The sequence below is a fragment of the Dermacentor silvarum genome, chromosome 6 (assembly GCF_013339745.2).
Source record: "Dermacentor silvarum isolate Dsil-2018 chromosome 6, BIME_Dsil_1.4, whole genome shotgun sequence".
NCBI lineage: Eukaryota > Metazoa > Arthropoda > Arachnida > Ixodida > Ixodidae > Dermacentor > Dermacentor silvarum.
In genome coordinates this window covers 96,687,667-96,702,874 of record NC_051159.1, presented here as the reverse complement: position 1 = coordinate 96,702,874, position 15,208 = coordinate 96,687,667, and the positions used below count along the sequence as shown (strand labels likewise).

The 15,208-nt window shown below is 47.6% G+C and overlaps 1 protein-coding gene across 1 annotated transcript in view; it reads right to left on the bottom strand.

The window, feature by feature from the left end:
- The window catches only part of LOC119455719 (protein timeless homolog), a 317,713-nt gene that overhangs the window by 23,771 nt on the left and 278,734 nt on the right, over window positions 1-15,208 (bottom strand). The window contains exons 20-22 of the mRNA XM_037717145.2: window positions 11,887-12,013; window positions 7,284-7,357; window positions 5,625-5,843 (exon numbers count right to left, since the gene is read on the bottom strand). Of these exons, the coding sequence (XP_037573073.1) occupies window positions 5,625-5,843; window positions 7,284-7,357; window positions 11,887-12,013 (420 nt within the window). The remainder of the gene's footprint in view (window positions 1-5,624; window positions 5,844-7,283; window positions 7,358-11,886; window positions 12,014-15,208) is intronic.

Here is a 15,208-nt window from a genome sequence, read left to right as displayed (position 1 = left end):
CTTCGGCGAGACTCGAGTTTCACACCCGTTGCGTTGTGTCTCGATTCATATAGTGCGCGTTGAGCGGCAGGGTTTGTGCCGCGTACGAAGCCATCCCCTAGACATGGCGCCTAGACAGGCCAATACAGGCCAAGACCGAACATGTTGTGAGAAAGAAAAGGAGACATGACAGGGTAGCAAAAGAGGAAGCAGTACAAGCAATGCACACAGCAATAATTTTAGGCAGACGAAACACAACAGACTACGAAGAAAAGCGCTGTAGACGATGAATAAAGGTGTAGAAGAGAAGGCATTACCTAGCCTCAAATGTGCATCCCGCTGCTAAGAACGTGCATATGAAAGGAATTCAGATAGATAGATAGATAGATAGATAGATAGATAGATATAGATAAATATATTGATTGATAGAGCGCGATAAAATAAAAGTTATCAGTACCGAGTTGTGCCCATCCCCTTCCGGTCGTCCGTCCCTCTCGTTCTATTCCCGAATAACGCGCGTTGCTGCAGCTGCCAGGGTGGTCCCCAAAGAGGGTAAACATTACCCCTAACAACGAGCTGAGCGGCACTATTAATTGGGTTCGATCGCCTCGGGGTGGCTGCACGAAAAAGAAAAGAAAACGATAAAGAGTAGCGTAGAGTTAAGCAAAGAGCGTGTGTTGAGATGAGGCCCTTCTGCCAACAACATTGCCGCGCGAGACCATCAAGTGGCCCATGCTGTGCTTCTTAATTTCGCGTCTCTCGTTCGTTTCTTTCTTTCTTTCGCCAGCAGGTCTTCCTTCCAGAGCACGCGCCTGCGAGCGGATAGCGCAATAAAATAAGCGCGCAAAGAAGACAAACAAGGCTCTGACTTCGGCGAAGCGGCCCAATACCCGCACTAGCGGCGACGGTCTCAACTTTAAACCAGAGCTCGCGCGCGGAGGTAAACATAAAAGTTTCTCCCTCTTCACGAGATAGCGAGCGCTGAGGAAACTCGGGCACTGTGTTGCAGCTAGAAGATATCTGTTAGCTGGCAAGAGGCAATTGTGTCACTTCGAGGGCAGGACGCTATCCTTTGGTTTGCCCAATATTCCTCCAACTTTCAAGCAAGCAGACTATCCTTATATAGATCGTGATGCTGAGGATAACGTGCCGAAAAAAAAAACAACAAAAAAAACAGAAGAGAAACACCAAAGTGCATGTGTGCGCTTGGCAAAGGGGGACAAGAACTTCAGAATCTAAAGCAAGCAAACAAAACATCAGAACCGCCCTGTAGGCTACGTCGAAATTCAATATTCCCGAATTAACATTTAAGGCGTAAAAGCGCCATAAATAAGCAGGAAGATGAATTAGGTGAAGAACAAACTTTTCAGCAACTGTAAAGCTGTAACGAGCCCAGCCTCTCCTCTTGTCATATCGCTTGGCTGCTGCTCTTGTGCCGTTTCGTCTCGTGACCGTTTTTGACGTGTTTTACTGCGACGGCGCTTATATGGGACTATAGCCAGCCCGCTCAAAGTGATGGCGTAGTTGCCGTCAAAGACGCTCCAACCGCATCATCCAAATTTTGATAAAACGTGCAGACCTGTGACAGTTAGAATCAACACTGATAGCATTGACGAAGTCATCACAAGTTTGCTACGAAATATGTAGCGACACATACGGGTTCTGAAAATCCGTCGCGAGAGGTCGCGGATTCAATCCCGGCCGCGGCGGCCGCATTTCAACTGGAGCAATGTGCAAAAAACACTCGTGCAAACTTAAAATTAAGGAGCACGCTTGAATGGTCAAAATTAACCCGGAGTCCCCCCATAAAGGCGTGCCTCATAACCAGATCGTGGCTTTGGCCCATAAATCCTCAGAATTCAATGAATAAGTGTTCGGCGGAAAGGTGCAGCCGCTGACTGGTAACATGTGTACGTCTTGTTTGTTCCCTTTCCCCAGCGCAAAGTGAGTAGCTGGCTAGAGGAACGCACCTCAGGCCACCCTCTCTGCCTTTTATCGTTAATCTTCACTCTCCATACAGAGTAGATTACCGGTATGTAGATTGCCTTTCTCAGGCTACTTTATATTCTCTTTCCATCGCTCTATGCTGCCCACTTGTGGTCGTTCTGTTTTCTCTGAACTCGCTATAGGTAGATAACCAAACGAAAAGTATTAAGTTTGATTTGGTACGCATTCATAGCGTTGCGGACTCCTCGGCGAAAGGCATGGCTCTCCTCTCTCGCGGTGCTTTCGCCTATACTATACTTTTAGCTGTCCGCTATCTATTACATTTGCAAAGTTTTTGCCGACTGGCGCACACTTTTTCGCGTTTCTTCTGCTTAAGGTGGCGTCTCTCCCAAGAATTTCTCGGGATCCGAATTGCATGGTGCGAGCATGCTTTCCACCCAGAACGAAAGTGCCGCTTATTCCAATGGGCCTCATTCATCAGCAGATCCGGTTGCACTGTACCGCAACAAGCTTCGCGCATATCGTTCTAGATTAGACAAAGCGGGCTGTAGCCAACAATTAAAAGGCAAGGCCCATAAAAAAGTCACAGAAACGCCTTTGCATTTCTACCGACCTTTTGTTATTTTCAATAGTTGAATTGCAAATACAACCTTTTGCAAGTGGGGGGACCAGTGCGATAGTGCAGTATCTTGAGAAAGTATAGAAGCGACAGGCCCACAAAGACTATTCAATACGTAAAAGTACGAGGCTAGTTATATAAAAAACGACAGCAACATGGAGCTTTTTTTTTACGCAAGGCGAACGGGAACACACGTGATTAGAACACACTTTCCCTCGGCGGACAAAAACAATACAGAATCCTCCTATTGTTTATTCTCTGCGCCGGAAATTCCCTTTGTCGGCTGGACAGTGCCGTTAGCGCGATCTTGAAAACGCAAGAAGGGGAGAAAATCAGCGCCAAAACATTTTACAATAAAGTGCCTGAGACTCTTTCTAAAACTTGGCTTGGTCACCAACGCGGCCCATCGTCGTAACGGCAAAACGCGCATTCTTAGACGTCTAGTTTGCTCGAGTTCAATGTCCTATCCGATATCAGTCTAAAAGCGTACAATACTACAAATATAGAGAACACAAAAATAAAGACAATCTGCACTCCGGAGGGCCAAAGCAAAGCTGCAAGCGCACAACAGTGCGCGATACGACACGAGAGGTAAAAACCAAGCGAGCCGCCCCGGCATTCATGCCAGCCGCACGACGTCGTTATTCAAGCGTGGATAGCGCCACCGCTGAAAGACTCCGAGCTCAGCCCACGGCTTTTGTCAGCTTCAAACAGGGCAGTCATTAGCAGGTCCCGAGCTAGAGCATTTTTATTCAGGAACTCAGTCGCGAAGGCGGCACGATATTAAAAGCACTGATTAATAGCCCTATTTGCGTTTGATCGCGAAGCGGAGTGTTGCGGTGAAGAAAGAAAGAGGGGAGGATTTTGTGAGAAGACAGCCACACTGTTCTCATTCAATCGTTCGTTTTTTTCTTTTTTTTTTTCTTTCAGTTCTCGTTTCTGACGCAGTACTACCCTGCAGACGTGAGTAAAACTGGAACTGATTTTGGCTCATTAAAGATGTACGTGCACAATTCAACGGTGGCTTGGCTTTAACAGTGGCTTCAAGCGTCGCCGAATACGATTTAACCATATACCGCCCATAACGCTGTAAGCGCAGGGTCGTTAACCTCACTAAGCTTGTGCACGAACGATGTTCACCTCACGATGCGCAGCAAGCAAGAGTGCTACTACAGAAGCTGATAAGCACCGCAGAGATTGCCAACCGATGATTCGCAAGTTCACCCGCAAGTGCTTAATTACGGCTCGCCAACCTGCATACGAAAATTCTATCAGAGTAACGTGTCGCTCTGAGCGTAAGCGGTTTCAAACGTTACGAGAGGCAAACGTGAACTCCGGTTCGTTAGTAGCCGCAGTTCTGGTACTGTGAGCCGTAAGATGGACGCGCCGACGCCTCCAGATGCAGGTATACGGCCGAAACGCACAAATTCGTATTGCCATCTTTGGATACTGGGCTAATCTTCCGCGATGCGGCGAGCTTTTGCCGGGAATGACCGGTTATGTCATCTGCTGGAAACGATTGGTGTTCGCGGTCGGTGTAGACCGCATGGTGCAAACAAACAAACAAACACAGGGAAGGAGCGCTACTATCAAATGTTTATTAACAGGGTAGCTGATGTTCTATTTGGCCTGCATGCGCCCTCTGACATCATCGCGTTAATAATAATTTTAGAAATACGATATAAAAACCATGCATATCAAAGAACGCAATTCATAAAATCATACTCTGAGGTGTGCAGGCTTGTATAGAGTTGCGGCTCGAGGTGGCGTTTGGGCCAAGAATACACCAAGCCCATCGATGAATGCATCCAGTAGTAGGAAATAGGAAAATGGTTTAATTTACATTATGTACACTGGCCCCTGGTACGGAAGCCCACTCCATCAGGAGCATATTTAACGTCTGAGTTCGCATCAGGTCACGTCAACACCTCCACACTGCACCACCGGTCTCCGCTTTTTATCCCTTCGTCTTCCCTGGGAGACTCGACTGGGGAATCTGCTGACTTCGGTGCGGCCAATCAGAGGGTTTGTATTGTTCACCCAACTCCACCTCTACTGTTGCATCCTCGTCTTTGTTGCCACTCCGTGGTCATCTGGGAAACCGAGATCGTTGTCGTCCCCACGGTATTAATTCCTAGAAGTTGGCCTCTCGCCTCCTTCCGGTCAACTCGTCATGGCCGGTGTCGGGCGCGGTCGCCGGCTGGGCGACGCTGATGAAAGGCGCTGCCTCGGGGCAACACCCAAAGGATGTGCACTCCCGATTTGGGACGTTTGACTGCCCGCCACCGTCGGAGTCGGGCACTGTCGCCGTCTGGGCGACGCTGACGAAAGGGGCTGCCTCGCCGAAAGCGTCCAAGGTATACGCTGGCCCAGGTTGAGACGTAACAATACGCTTCGCTGCCAGACAGAGGCATTCTTTTTGATAATAAATAAATAAATAAATAAATAAATAAATAAATAAATAAATAAATAAATAAATAAATAAATAAATAAATAAAAATGCCTTAATGGCCAACCGAGAGGAGCTGATTTCGATCTTGCCTATAGAAATTAGATTCTGGGGTTTTACGCGCCAAAACCACTATCTGATTATGAGGCACGTCGTAGTGGCGGACTCCGGATGAATTTCGACCACCTGGGGTTCGTTAACGTGCACCCAATGCACGGGACACGGGCGTTCTTTGCATGCCGCCCCCATCGGAATGAGAGCACGTTTACTTTGGTGTAACTTTCTGCAGTGGCGTAATCGTGTTGCTGCTGAAAACTTACAGCAGCAGCTAAGTAGAATACACTTGGTTACTGCAATATTAGCTGTTTTTGTCTGCTTCATCTCTGCACCACCACGTGGCAGCATCATACAGGCCACTCACGTTTACGTCTCCGCCCCAACGCCCGGTCCGCCTGCGTTTACCCGATTACCGGACAAGCTAAACCTCTCTATTTACGGAATACCGGCGTCGCCGGTATTCCGCAGAAGGCATAGTACACGCGTACAGACTGAAGCGCTTAAAAAAAAAAAAAAAAAAAAGAAAAAAAAAAAAAGCGCACGTCGTGTCGTCGACGAAGAGGCATAACTTACCGTAGATGCGCTCGTCATCGTCATCATCGGCGGACGAAGATCCGGAGTCGTCCGATCCTCGCTGCTGCCGGCCGCTACCGACGGCGCGTCCATCCTTGCGCGCTTGCTTCTTGCGCAGCTCTTTGCGGTTGCACACGAGGCCTATCTCGAGAATCTTGTCCACGACGCGATGCCGGGGTCGCTTGACGGTCAAGTGCTCCAGGATCTGGCCCATAATGTCTGCGAGAAGATGCCGTGCACGAGATTGGGTTGGGCTTAAGGCATGACCATGGTTAATGGGCGGTGTACGATGCTGTACAAGCCCGCGGGTTCTGCTTGCGGTGTTAAAATCGCAATCAATCAATCAATCGTTTTGTTTTCTTCACAGCGAACGTGTGGTGCCTCATTGCAACTGTGTGGTAACTTGCTTGCGAATACACGCAAAGTGCCTCGAGCAGCTAGTCGCGCGGTAATTTTGCGTGAATTCGCGGGCGTCTTTCGGGCTCGCAAAAACACTTTTCTGCAGCACGTATATTGAGCAACAGAAAGCTGTATCAGGAGTTTTTCATGTTTCTCCACAATTTTCTCATCTCATTGACACTTAGATAATTAGCACAGTAATTGTCGAGTTAGATAATTAATTACAATCACCTAATTAAATCTCAGTAACGAAAAAATGACTGGACGCTGCTCCACTGCACTGAAAACAATACGCGCTACAGAATAACTTGAGTTTGGCCTATAGTTGGTGTTTACTGCATGTCATATTGATCGGTAATCAAGGACGAAGACAGACAAAGAAAAACACGAAACGACGACACGGGCGGCGTCGTCATTTCGCGTTTTTCTTTGTTTGTCTTCGTCCTTGATTAGCGGTCAACATGACATGCAATACGCGCTAGGTTTTTTTCGGGTAAGGCAATTGCTCTTTTTTTAAATCTTGGTGCATGATAGTTCGGACACCCTGTATTTATTCGCCAGAGAGCAGAATGAGATATATGCACATTTTGGCAGTTGATATTTCCGTGAGATTATGATACATGTACTTTGAAATCCTGACTGATGGTTGTAAATGAGATATTCAATAATATATTTCCAGAGTCTTATGCGGAGAAACTTCGGAAATATGCGACCTCCATATAAAGCAGCGCGAGAGCACACCCAAGCGCACGCTAATGCAAAAGTTCAAGGCTGGGCAGCGTGCGTCTTCAACGGTTGTTCCCTTACTATGTTTAGCAAGTGTGGCTTATATGCGGGTGAACAAAGAACTCCTTACGGTCTCTGCGAACGCGCACATCGTGTTCTTTGCTAAGAGCCCCCCCCTCCATTCTCAATGCAAACTTGCTGCTAGCACGACACAGATATATGTTAATAAAACGAGCCTGAAACGCGTAGGGCCTGCGATCTATCTCTCAAACATCTCTTATACATCTGGTGTCTTTGACAATCATGTCAATTATCGGTTCTAGTGAGAAGGCCAAAATTGTGACCGTTATTGTTGCAGTCCTCTGGGCATTCCCGCTTTTTTTGTTATGACTTCTTTCCCCCTATTTCATCTTTTCCGCATGTCTGGTCATGCGAGTACTTAGCATTACTGATGCACTCTGCACCTTTACCACTGGCAGAACACTTTGGTTCTCCGTACGTACATAATCCACAAAGAGGACGTCAAAGACTCACCTGTTGACTCCCGATACTTTTCGAAGAGCTCCCGAAGTTCTATCACGTCTTCACCCGTCCAAGGTGCGTTCGCCCTTTAAAAAAATGCACAAGAACTGAAGTACTCCGCTCAATAATTCGCAATATAACCAAGAATATCTTTCAAAAAGGGAGTGCAAAACCTAAGATACGAAGTGCCCAAGGAAAACATACTACGAAAACATTCCGTTTTAGGTTATTCGCCGGACGAAAAGTCCCACTTAAAGGATGCGTTAGCCCGGGGCCAACTCTGACCCATGCTTTTTATAAAATACGAGGTCTGTTAGAAAAGTATCCAACCTTATTATTATTATTTTTTTTTTTGCGAACACCTGATTGATAAGAAACAAGCACGCTTGCATCAGCCGACCTTGAACCTTCGTGGGCATGCTCGAATTTTTTCCCGCCTGCCGATAGCGTCAGTCGCTGGGACGCAGTGTTTGAGTGAGGTAATGCACAGTGCTCTCGTCGATTTTTTTATTGCAAGGAAAATGACGGAGCGACTGGAGCAGCGCTACTGCATCAAATTTTGCCAGAAACTGGGCGACAACCAAGTGGAAACCATTCGGAAGATTCAGACGGCTTTCGGTGACGATGCTATGAGCAGCACACAGATTAATGAGTGGTACAACCGGTTTAAAGACGGCCGCACATCGGTGGAGAGCGAGCCACGCTCCGGTCGGCCATCAACATGCCGAAGTGAACGCTGTGGTTATGCGGGACCGTCGTGTGGTTATCCGGGAAATTGCGGAAGAGGTGTGCAGCATCAGCACTTTTTCTGCACATTCCATTATGACCGAAGATTTGGCCATGAAGAGAGTTGCGGCGAAATTCGTGCCGAAGCTGCTCACGGTGGAGCAAAAGCAACTTCGTGTTGAAGTCTCACAGGACATGCTGGATTCCACAAACAGTAACCCCTACTTCATGAACACCATAATCACTGGTGACGAGTCTTGGGTGTACGGGTACGAACCGGAAACCAAATCCCAGTCGTCACAGTGGAAGCATTCCACGTCAGCAAGACCAAAGAAGGCCCGCCAAGTGCGCAGCAACGTCAAAGTGATGCTGACTGCTTTCTTTGACTCCCGTGATTTGGTCGCCTACGTGATGATGTGCGGCGCAAAAGACTGGAGTTGTGGCCAACAGGAAATTGGCGCATCCATCACGACAATGCTCCTGCACATTCCTCGCACTTGAATCAGACTTTTTTGACGAAAAACCAGACCCCTGTCGTTCAACAGGCTCCTTACTCTCCTGATATGGCCCCCTGCGACTTCTGGCTGTTTCCGAAAATCAAGAAGTCATTGAAAGGAGCGCGATTTCAGACAAGAGAGGACATTATGGCTACAACGACAGCTGAGCTCCATTCCGAAAGAGGCCTTCTCGGAATGCTTCAACAACGGCAGCACCGCTGGGAGAAGTGTGTGGAGTCCCAAGGAGACTACTTTGAGGGTGATTAGGTTTCCAACGCTTGCACTTATGCTAGTTTTTTTTCTTCGGCCAAAGGTCGGTTACTTTTCTAACAGACCTCGCACATGTAATACGCCGAAGTGTTCTCATGAGACGACCGCTAGACCGATTTGATTGAGATTTGCTGCGTCGTGACAGATTGTCAAATTCTATTAACTATAGAAGGCAGAATTTTGATTTAGGCCCAGATACTTTCTACACGTGCCGAAAATCGGTGAGTTTCAAAATAAATTGGACGACGAAGTTTACAAATCCGTAACGTTGCCCCCGAAAATAGATATAGCAGTTGTGTAAGGTGTATCCGTTAGAGCGTCTCAAGCGGACAAGTTTCATATAACAATTTAAAGCTTATGTGAGGTTGCTAGTATACTAACGGGGGCTTTGAAAAAGTCCTATCTATTTCCAAATTAACCCGCCGTGGTTGCTCAGTGGCTATGGTGTTGGGCTGCTGAGCACGAGGTCGTGGGATCGAATCCCGGCCACGGCGGTGGCATTTCGTTGGGGGCGAAATGCGAAAACACCCATGTACTTAAATTTAGGTGCACGTTAAACAACCCCAGGTGGTCAAAATTTCCGGAGTCCCCCACTACGGCGTGCCTCATAATCAGATCGTGGTTTTGGCACGTAAAACCCCATAATTTAATTTAAATTTATTTCCAAATTGCTGGTGTAGTATTTGAGAACTCTAAATAATGCATCAAATTTGTCCGCTTGAAATGCCTTAATAGGTGCACTTTCCCGAATTGTGATATTGTTAAGTTATTACTGAGTTACGTAGTTGAGTTACGTAATACTCTCTCTCTACGTAGTTGAAAAACTGGCATTTCAGTTTCTTTCTTTTTTTTTCTTTTTTTGTCAGTTGTGCAATATTTAACGATTTTCTTAAAACCTTGACGACATAAATAGAAACAGTGCATCCTAGAGTCAGTAGATCAAAAAAAAAATTTTTTTTAATGCAACAGACCATCAAATTCGATGCAGTGGATTGCCGAGAAAAAAAAAAAACGATCTCTTCGTTCCCATGTATTAGATAGGCGCTCCCAAGCTGAGCTAAAGCTTCCTCTTAAGCACCTTTTCGTTCTTCATGCGAAAGGTGCTGGATAACAGGATAGTTCTGGTTGGGTTACCTTGAAACTGTGGTTTAGTGCGTATTCCTTTCAAGGCCTCCATCGTTCGCTCCTTGTAGCTAGCGTTTGGTAGGATTAAGCACCTAGACGTGTGTACTGATACTTCGGATTAAGTCTGAAGGCCCGCTGTACGTTCCTGTCCTACCTACAAATAACGCGCCAACGAGAAAACGAAGCCGCGCGGTCTATACAAGTCGTTGGACAGTCCAGACACGGCGGTTGCCAGGAAGCATCCCAAAATGCGGCTAACGCACGCATTCTTGGCTGCAGCCAATGCCAAAGAATTACCAAAATTTTCATGAAAAATGCAGAAGCGGAGAGAGAGAGAGAGAAAGAAAAAAAAAGGTAAGGAAACAGAACAAAGATCGTTGAAAGATTGGAAAAGAGAAATAAAATTGAAGCTAAACTGTTCGGAGGTTTATAAAGGCACTGGTGACGAGGAGTGCGTGCGTTGGCATTCGGCTCAGGCAGTATGACCGTAATAATCTATTTGTCGACGCCAACGGTGTTGAACACCCGTCACGAGATGGACGTGACGACCAACCGGCTTAGAGGGCAGGCACAAACAAACGTCCACTGCCTTTCTGTGTCGCAGTTCTCATCGTCTGCTTTTTTTTTTTTTTACTTTCTAAATGCAGCGGAGCTGTAGGTACTCTCAGCGAGAGAGAACAGCAACACACGTTAAAGCAAACAAGAAATATAAATAGGGCAAGATAAAACGGTACATTGCACGGGGTCAGTAAAAAGAACACGGAGGCCTCAGGGCTCGCTCGGGTCAGAGACTCTGAGGCAACGAACGTCCCCCTCCTCGTCTCAGCGTATTTCTCTCGGCGCGCGTAGACAGCGCTGGGCTCGATTTGTCAGCACGAACAATAAGGAAAAGGGGGGTAAGACCGTGCGCGGGACCCGAATAGAGAATCACCGGGAACTTGGTAGGAGGCAGTATTGTCAAAGCCAAGCGCGCGACTTCTCGACCCATCACGTACAATCAGCGAGATTGCGCGGAGAAGAGAGAGGGTTGGGGAATGAAATATAAATGACCTTCGCACGGGTTACTCAATTAACGTGCAACCAGTCCGAGCAGCTTCAGCAACTGTGGGGAAATATGTGCCGAGTCACGGTGCAGATACGACGTCATTTGACAAATGTGGTGCAGAGCTGTACCACGGCCGCTGGATAAAAAATAAAAAAAAATAAAAAAAAGTGCGTTTGCTCCCATATCAGCGCGCCCGACGCGGCAGGCCGCACCTTTTTTTCTTTTTTTTTTTATCCAGCGGCCGTGGCTATACATAGGTCGAAGACTGCGCGGCGACAACGCCATGGGGCGTTATTGTTTCAATGACATTAAGGAATTTCGTTTCAAATGACATTCAGGAACACGTCGCCTTTCCTACTCTAACGGACGTGAGGCTATAGGCATATTTCAGTTGATTTACTTACCTACTCTAAGGGCGGAGAGGTGGGCGTAATTACGTGCGTGCGCGCGTGTGCGTGCGAGGCGAGTGCCGACAGACATACGCAATCAATATACAAACAGAATTAGGAAGAAATCAAGGCAGAAATTAATAAGATCTTAAACAGAAGCGACATATTAAAACTGACACCTAATTCAATAGAACGTGAAAGGTCAGCTGGGGTATAATACAATAATGCAACAGGTTAATTAATTAGAACGTAGCAAAATTACTTCGCGAAAGCTCAAAAGAATTTGTCAGAGAAAAAAGAGAGCAAAACAAAAGAAAATACAGGTCCATAAATTACTCAGAACCAGTTTTAAGAAAACACGCGGAGATACACGCAAATCCAGTTAAGCAAGAAGCCCGTTATCACATAAAAGCCTAAAACGGTAATTTATAGACGCGTGGACATTAGAGGAACACCGTCGTTGTAAGCATCGCCAAGTCAATCGCGGACCCATGTGAGGGATCGGAGAGACTCCGTTAAAGCAACGTCGAAAGTCACACTTGGTGGGACGAAAGCCATCTTACTTTGCTTTCTTCGTAAAACCCTTCACGCTCTCTATGAGGCCCAATTTCTTCAGCTGCATGAGCACGCTGCGTCGGGTCCTCGTGTCGTCGATCATGTGTTCCAGTATGAGATCGACGACGTCCTTGTCTGCAAGGCACACAAAAAACACCAAGGGTTAGAAATGCACGCTTCAATGAGGAAACCAATACAATACCTAACTTCTGACAGGGTTCGATTATAATCAGACAAATAAGCGAGGGTAAATAACTTCAAGTATGATCGCACGCCCGCCCTTTCTGGACAAGCACGCTGAGCTCGAAACTATGAGACGGCGCCCCTCGTCTCCGTTCGCTCGACCGGGCGTGGTGCCCGTTAAGCCTGCCTGATTTCCAACTTTTTCGGCACGCTCCCAGTATTCGTCTCAAGATTCAAAATAAAGTTGAAGTCGAATAGATCATGCGATGGCGATCGTGCCTGCAAAATGCTACACAAAGAGCCACAAATTCAAACACGAGCTCGCGCGAGCCTTTCCCGGAGGATACATTCTCCTCGCCAGCACGAACGACGTCACACGCGTAACACTTCTAAGTCACGCGCGTACTGCCTGCAGGGTACTACATATAGCAAGCAGCGCAACGACAATAGTTTGGTAGATCCTGTGAAACGCAGAGCGCTCAACAGCGCATCCGGGAAAGCGTGAAGCAAGAGAAGACGGGAGAAGAAAAAAATAATTCCTTCGCCGACGAATGCCGATCAGATCAGCTGATAGTTCAAAGACAGCGAATTTATATAAACTACTACTTACAATTTTCAGAATACTTAGTATACTTACATTATACATACATATTTACATTACATACATAGCGGTTCTTATGATGACTAGTCACCGACGCCCTCGGCCCTGATCGTACGGCCGCTTCGGGGCTCCCATGCCAGGAACATTGCTGGACAACGCCATCAGCTTTCCCCACCGCAGCCGTAGAAACATTTACCTGGCCTCCAAGGTGGAGACGGTAAAATACGATGTGGGAAACAAACTAACAAATAAGTGGTTAGGAAAATAAAGAAAAAAAAAAAGAAAAGAAAACCACGCATAAAAGTTGTCTATTCGAATGAGAAATATCCAAGGTAACTTTTATACTAAAATAATTTATTATTTCGTTCCAAAGGAAATTTCGGCCTCCGACACACGTTGTGTTGCATGAATTTACATTTGATATCGACCATGCCTTTGCTCGACGGCCTTCACCTGCACACGAAAAACATTCCGCAACTACCTATAACAGCTTCACTGTAAAGAATTAAAAGAAAGAGAGAGAGACGAAGTGGGCGGGGGAGAGTAGGAGGGGGGGGGCAGTCGTGACGTAGGCGTCGTGCGGGCATCAGTTCGGACATATGGGAGGATGCCGGAATTGGTGAGGCGAGGTGCGCTGGTCGAGGCAATGGGAGAGGGCCTCTCCTGCTGGGAGAGTACCTCGATCACTCTCTCGCACTATCCACTCGCAACATTTTATTTACATCTACCTCAGCTATTCTCAAGCCTCCCCCCCCCCAAAAAAAAGTCGCAGTTTCGCCCGAAAGGCGAAGCATCAATTGCGATAGCAAATTTATTAGTAGAGAGCTATACGCAGTAAGGATAGTAGTTTTATCGGCTCCATAAACTTGGACACATGCGCTTACTAACTGAATAAACAAGCATGGTGTCAGCGCGCACAAGCAAACATGAATACATCATACTCGATGACCGCAGACAACCACTGTCAAAACGCTGGCGTGAGCAAGCGCGTCTGCAGCAGCGAGCGAAGGTTCGTGCCGTCTATCGCTTCAACAGAAGCTGAGCGGCGAAAGCACAGCGCATACAAAGATAAGAGCCGTGTGGAGATCGGTTGCAAGATACTGTGCGCGCGACAGCCCACAGCCGCGCAAAGTACAAGTACGCAGTTCGTGGCAGAGTAGAAGCCGCAACCGCGCCCTCCCGCTTTTCTCCTTTCGCGTGGAAGATTGAGTCGCTAGTTCCCCTTGCGCCCGGCCGCAAGATAAGCATTTGGTGCAGCAGCTAAACGACGCCTCCCCCCCCCCCCTCCCTCCCATCCCCCCACGGTCTTTAGCACGACGGAAGACGTAGCGTTTGCTCTCCGCCGCGCGTTGAGAGCGCGCATCCCTCGCGCGTTTTCACTCGCGTACACAGCATACGGCGCGCGGCGACGATATTATCGCCGTTGGACTTTATACGGAACCTCACGACGACGACGGCAGAAATGCGCTTGAAGTGTCCATATAATTGCTATCACAATAAAATTATAGCGGTATAACGCTACATGGACTTTAACGCTCCATAACTTCCAGTGTACCGAAATTTTCCCACGGCGCCTAACAAAGGGCCCCTTAAAGTTGGAGGGAGGGAGGTCCGTTCGTAAAACGCGACGTGGTCGCAGCGAATGCTCACTGCCGAAACGCGAATACCGAGAGCGTATACTGAACACATGGGTCGATGAACACACAGGTCGACGAACACATAAGTCGAACACATGCCCACCTACAGATGCGCGTCGTGATAGGACGGACCGCACTGGTAAGACAACATGGTACGTTTACACGTACTATCACGCTCAATACCAGCTGAAACACAGAAGCCTTCAGGCCAGGGGGCTCGCAGACTACCCGGCAGTCGTGTTCGGAATGCAGCTCCCAATCTCCCACCGGAGCAAGGTGCACAAGGAGGTAGAACGAAACACGGAAGCAGCGACGAGCGAAGACAAGCGTATCTATACGTATATGCACGCGCACGGAGGGGGAAGAAGATCGAATCGACTGGCTCATTCATATAACTCCTTTTTGAGGTGCGAATTCCTGCTGCATTTGTAGCTTGTAAACTACACCAGCTGCTTTTCGCGGTAGAGTGCATACAAAGCACCGCCATAGCGAACTCTACTGCAATGTATTGCGGCGGCCGCGGTCGGGTATCGAACCAGCGACTTCTGCTGAGCCGCAGAACGCGCAAGCCACTCAGCCACCGCGGATGATAATGGCCTCTGTGCTCTTCGACAGCCGAAAGGCGTACTGGAAAGGCGCAATGTCATCACCCGTTTCATAGCTTATCGCTGCCTAGTCGCCCTTGAGATAAAGCGACGACGTCGAGTACAGATTTCCTCTTGTATAGGATAAAATTAACGACGCGACCTCACCAGCTTGACAAGTCACTACAGAATGTTTGGCAGCTCTTCCAATTCCTCTTTTATGTGACAAGTGACTTCAGTGCAGAAGTGATACTGGCATGCGTGAAAGTGGTTATGGTTGCAAAACTTTTAGAAAACGGTTAATGAACGTTTTACTGCGACGTAC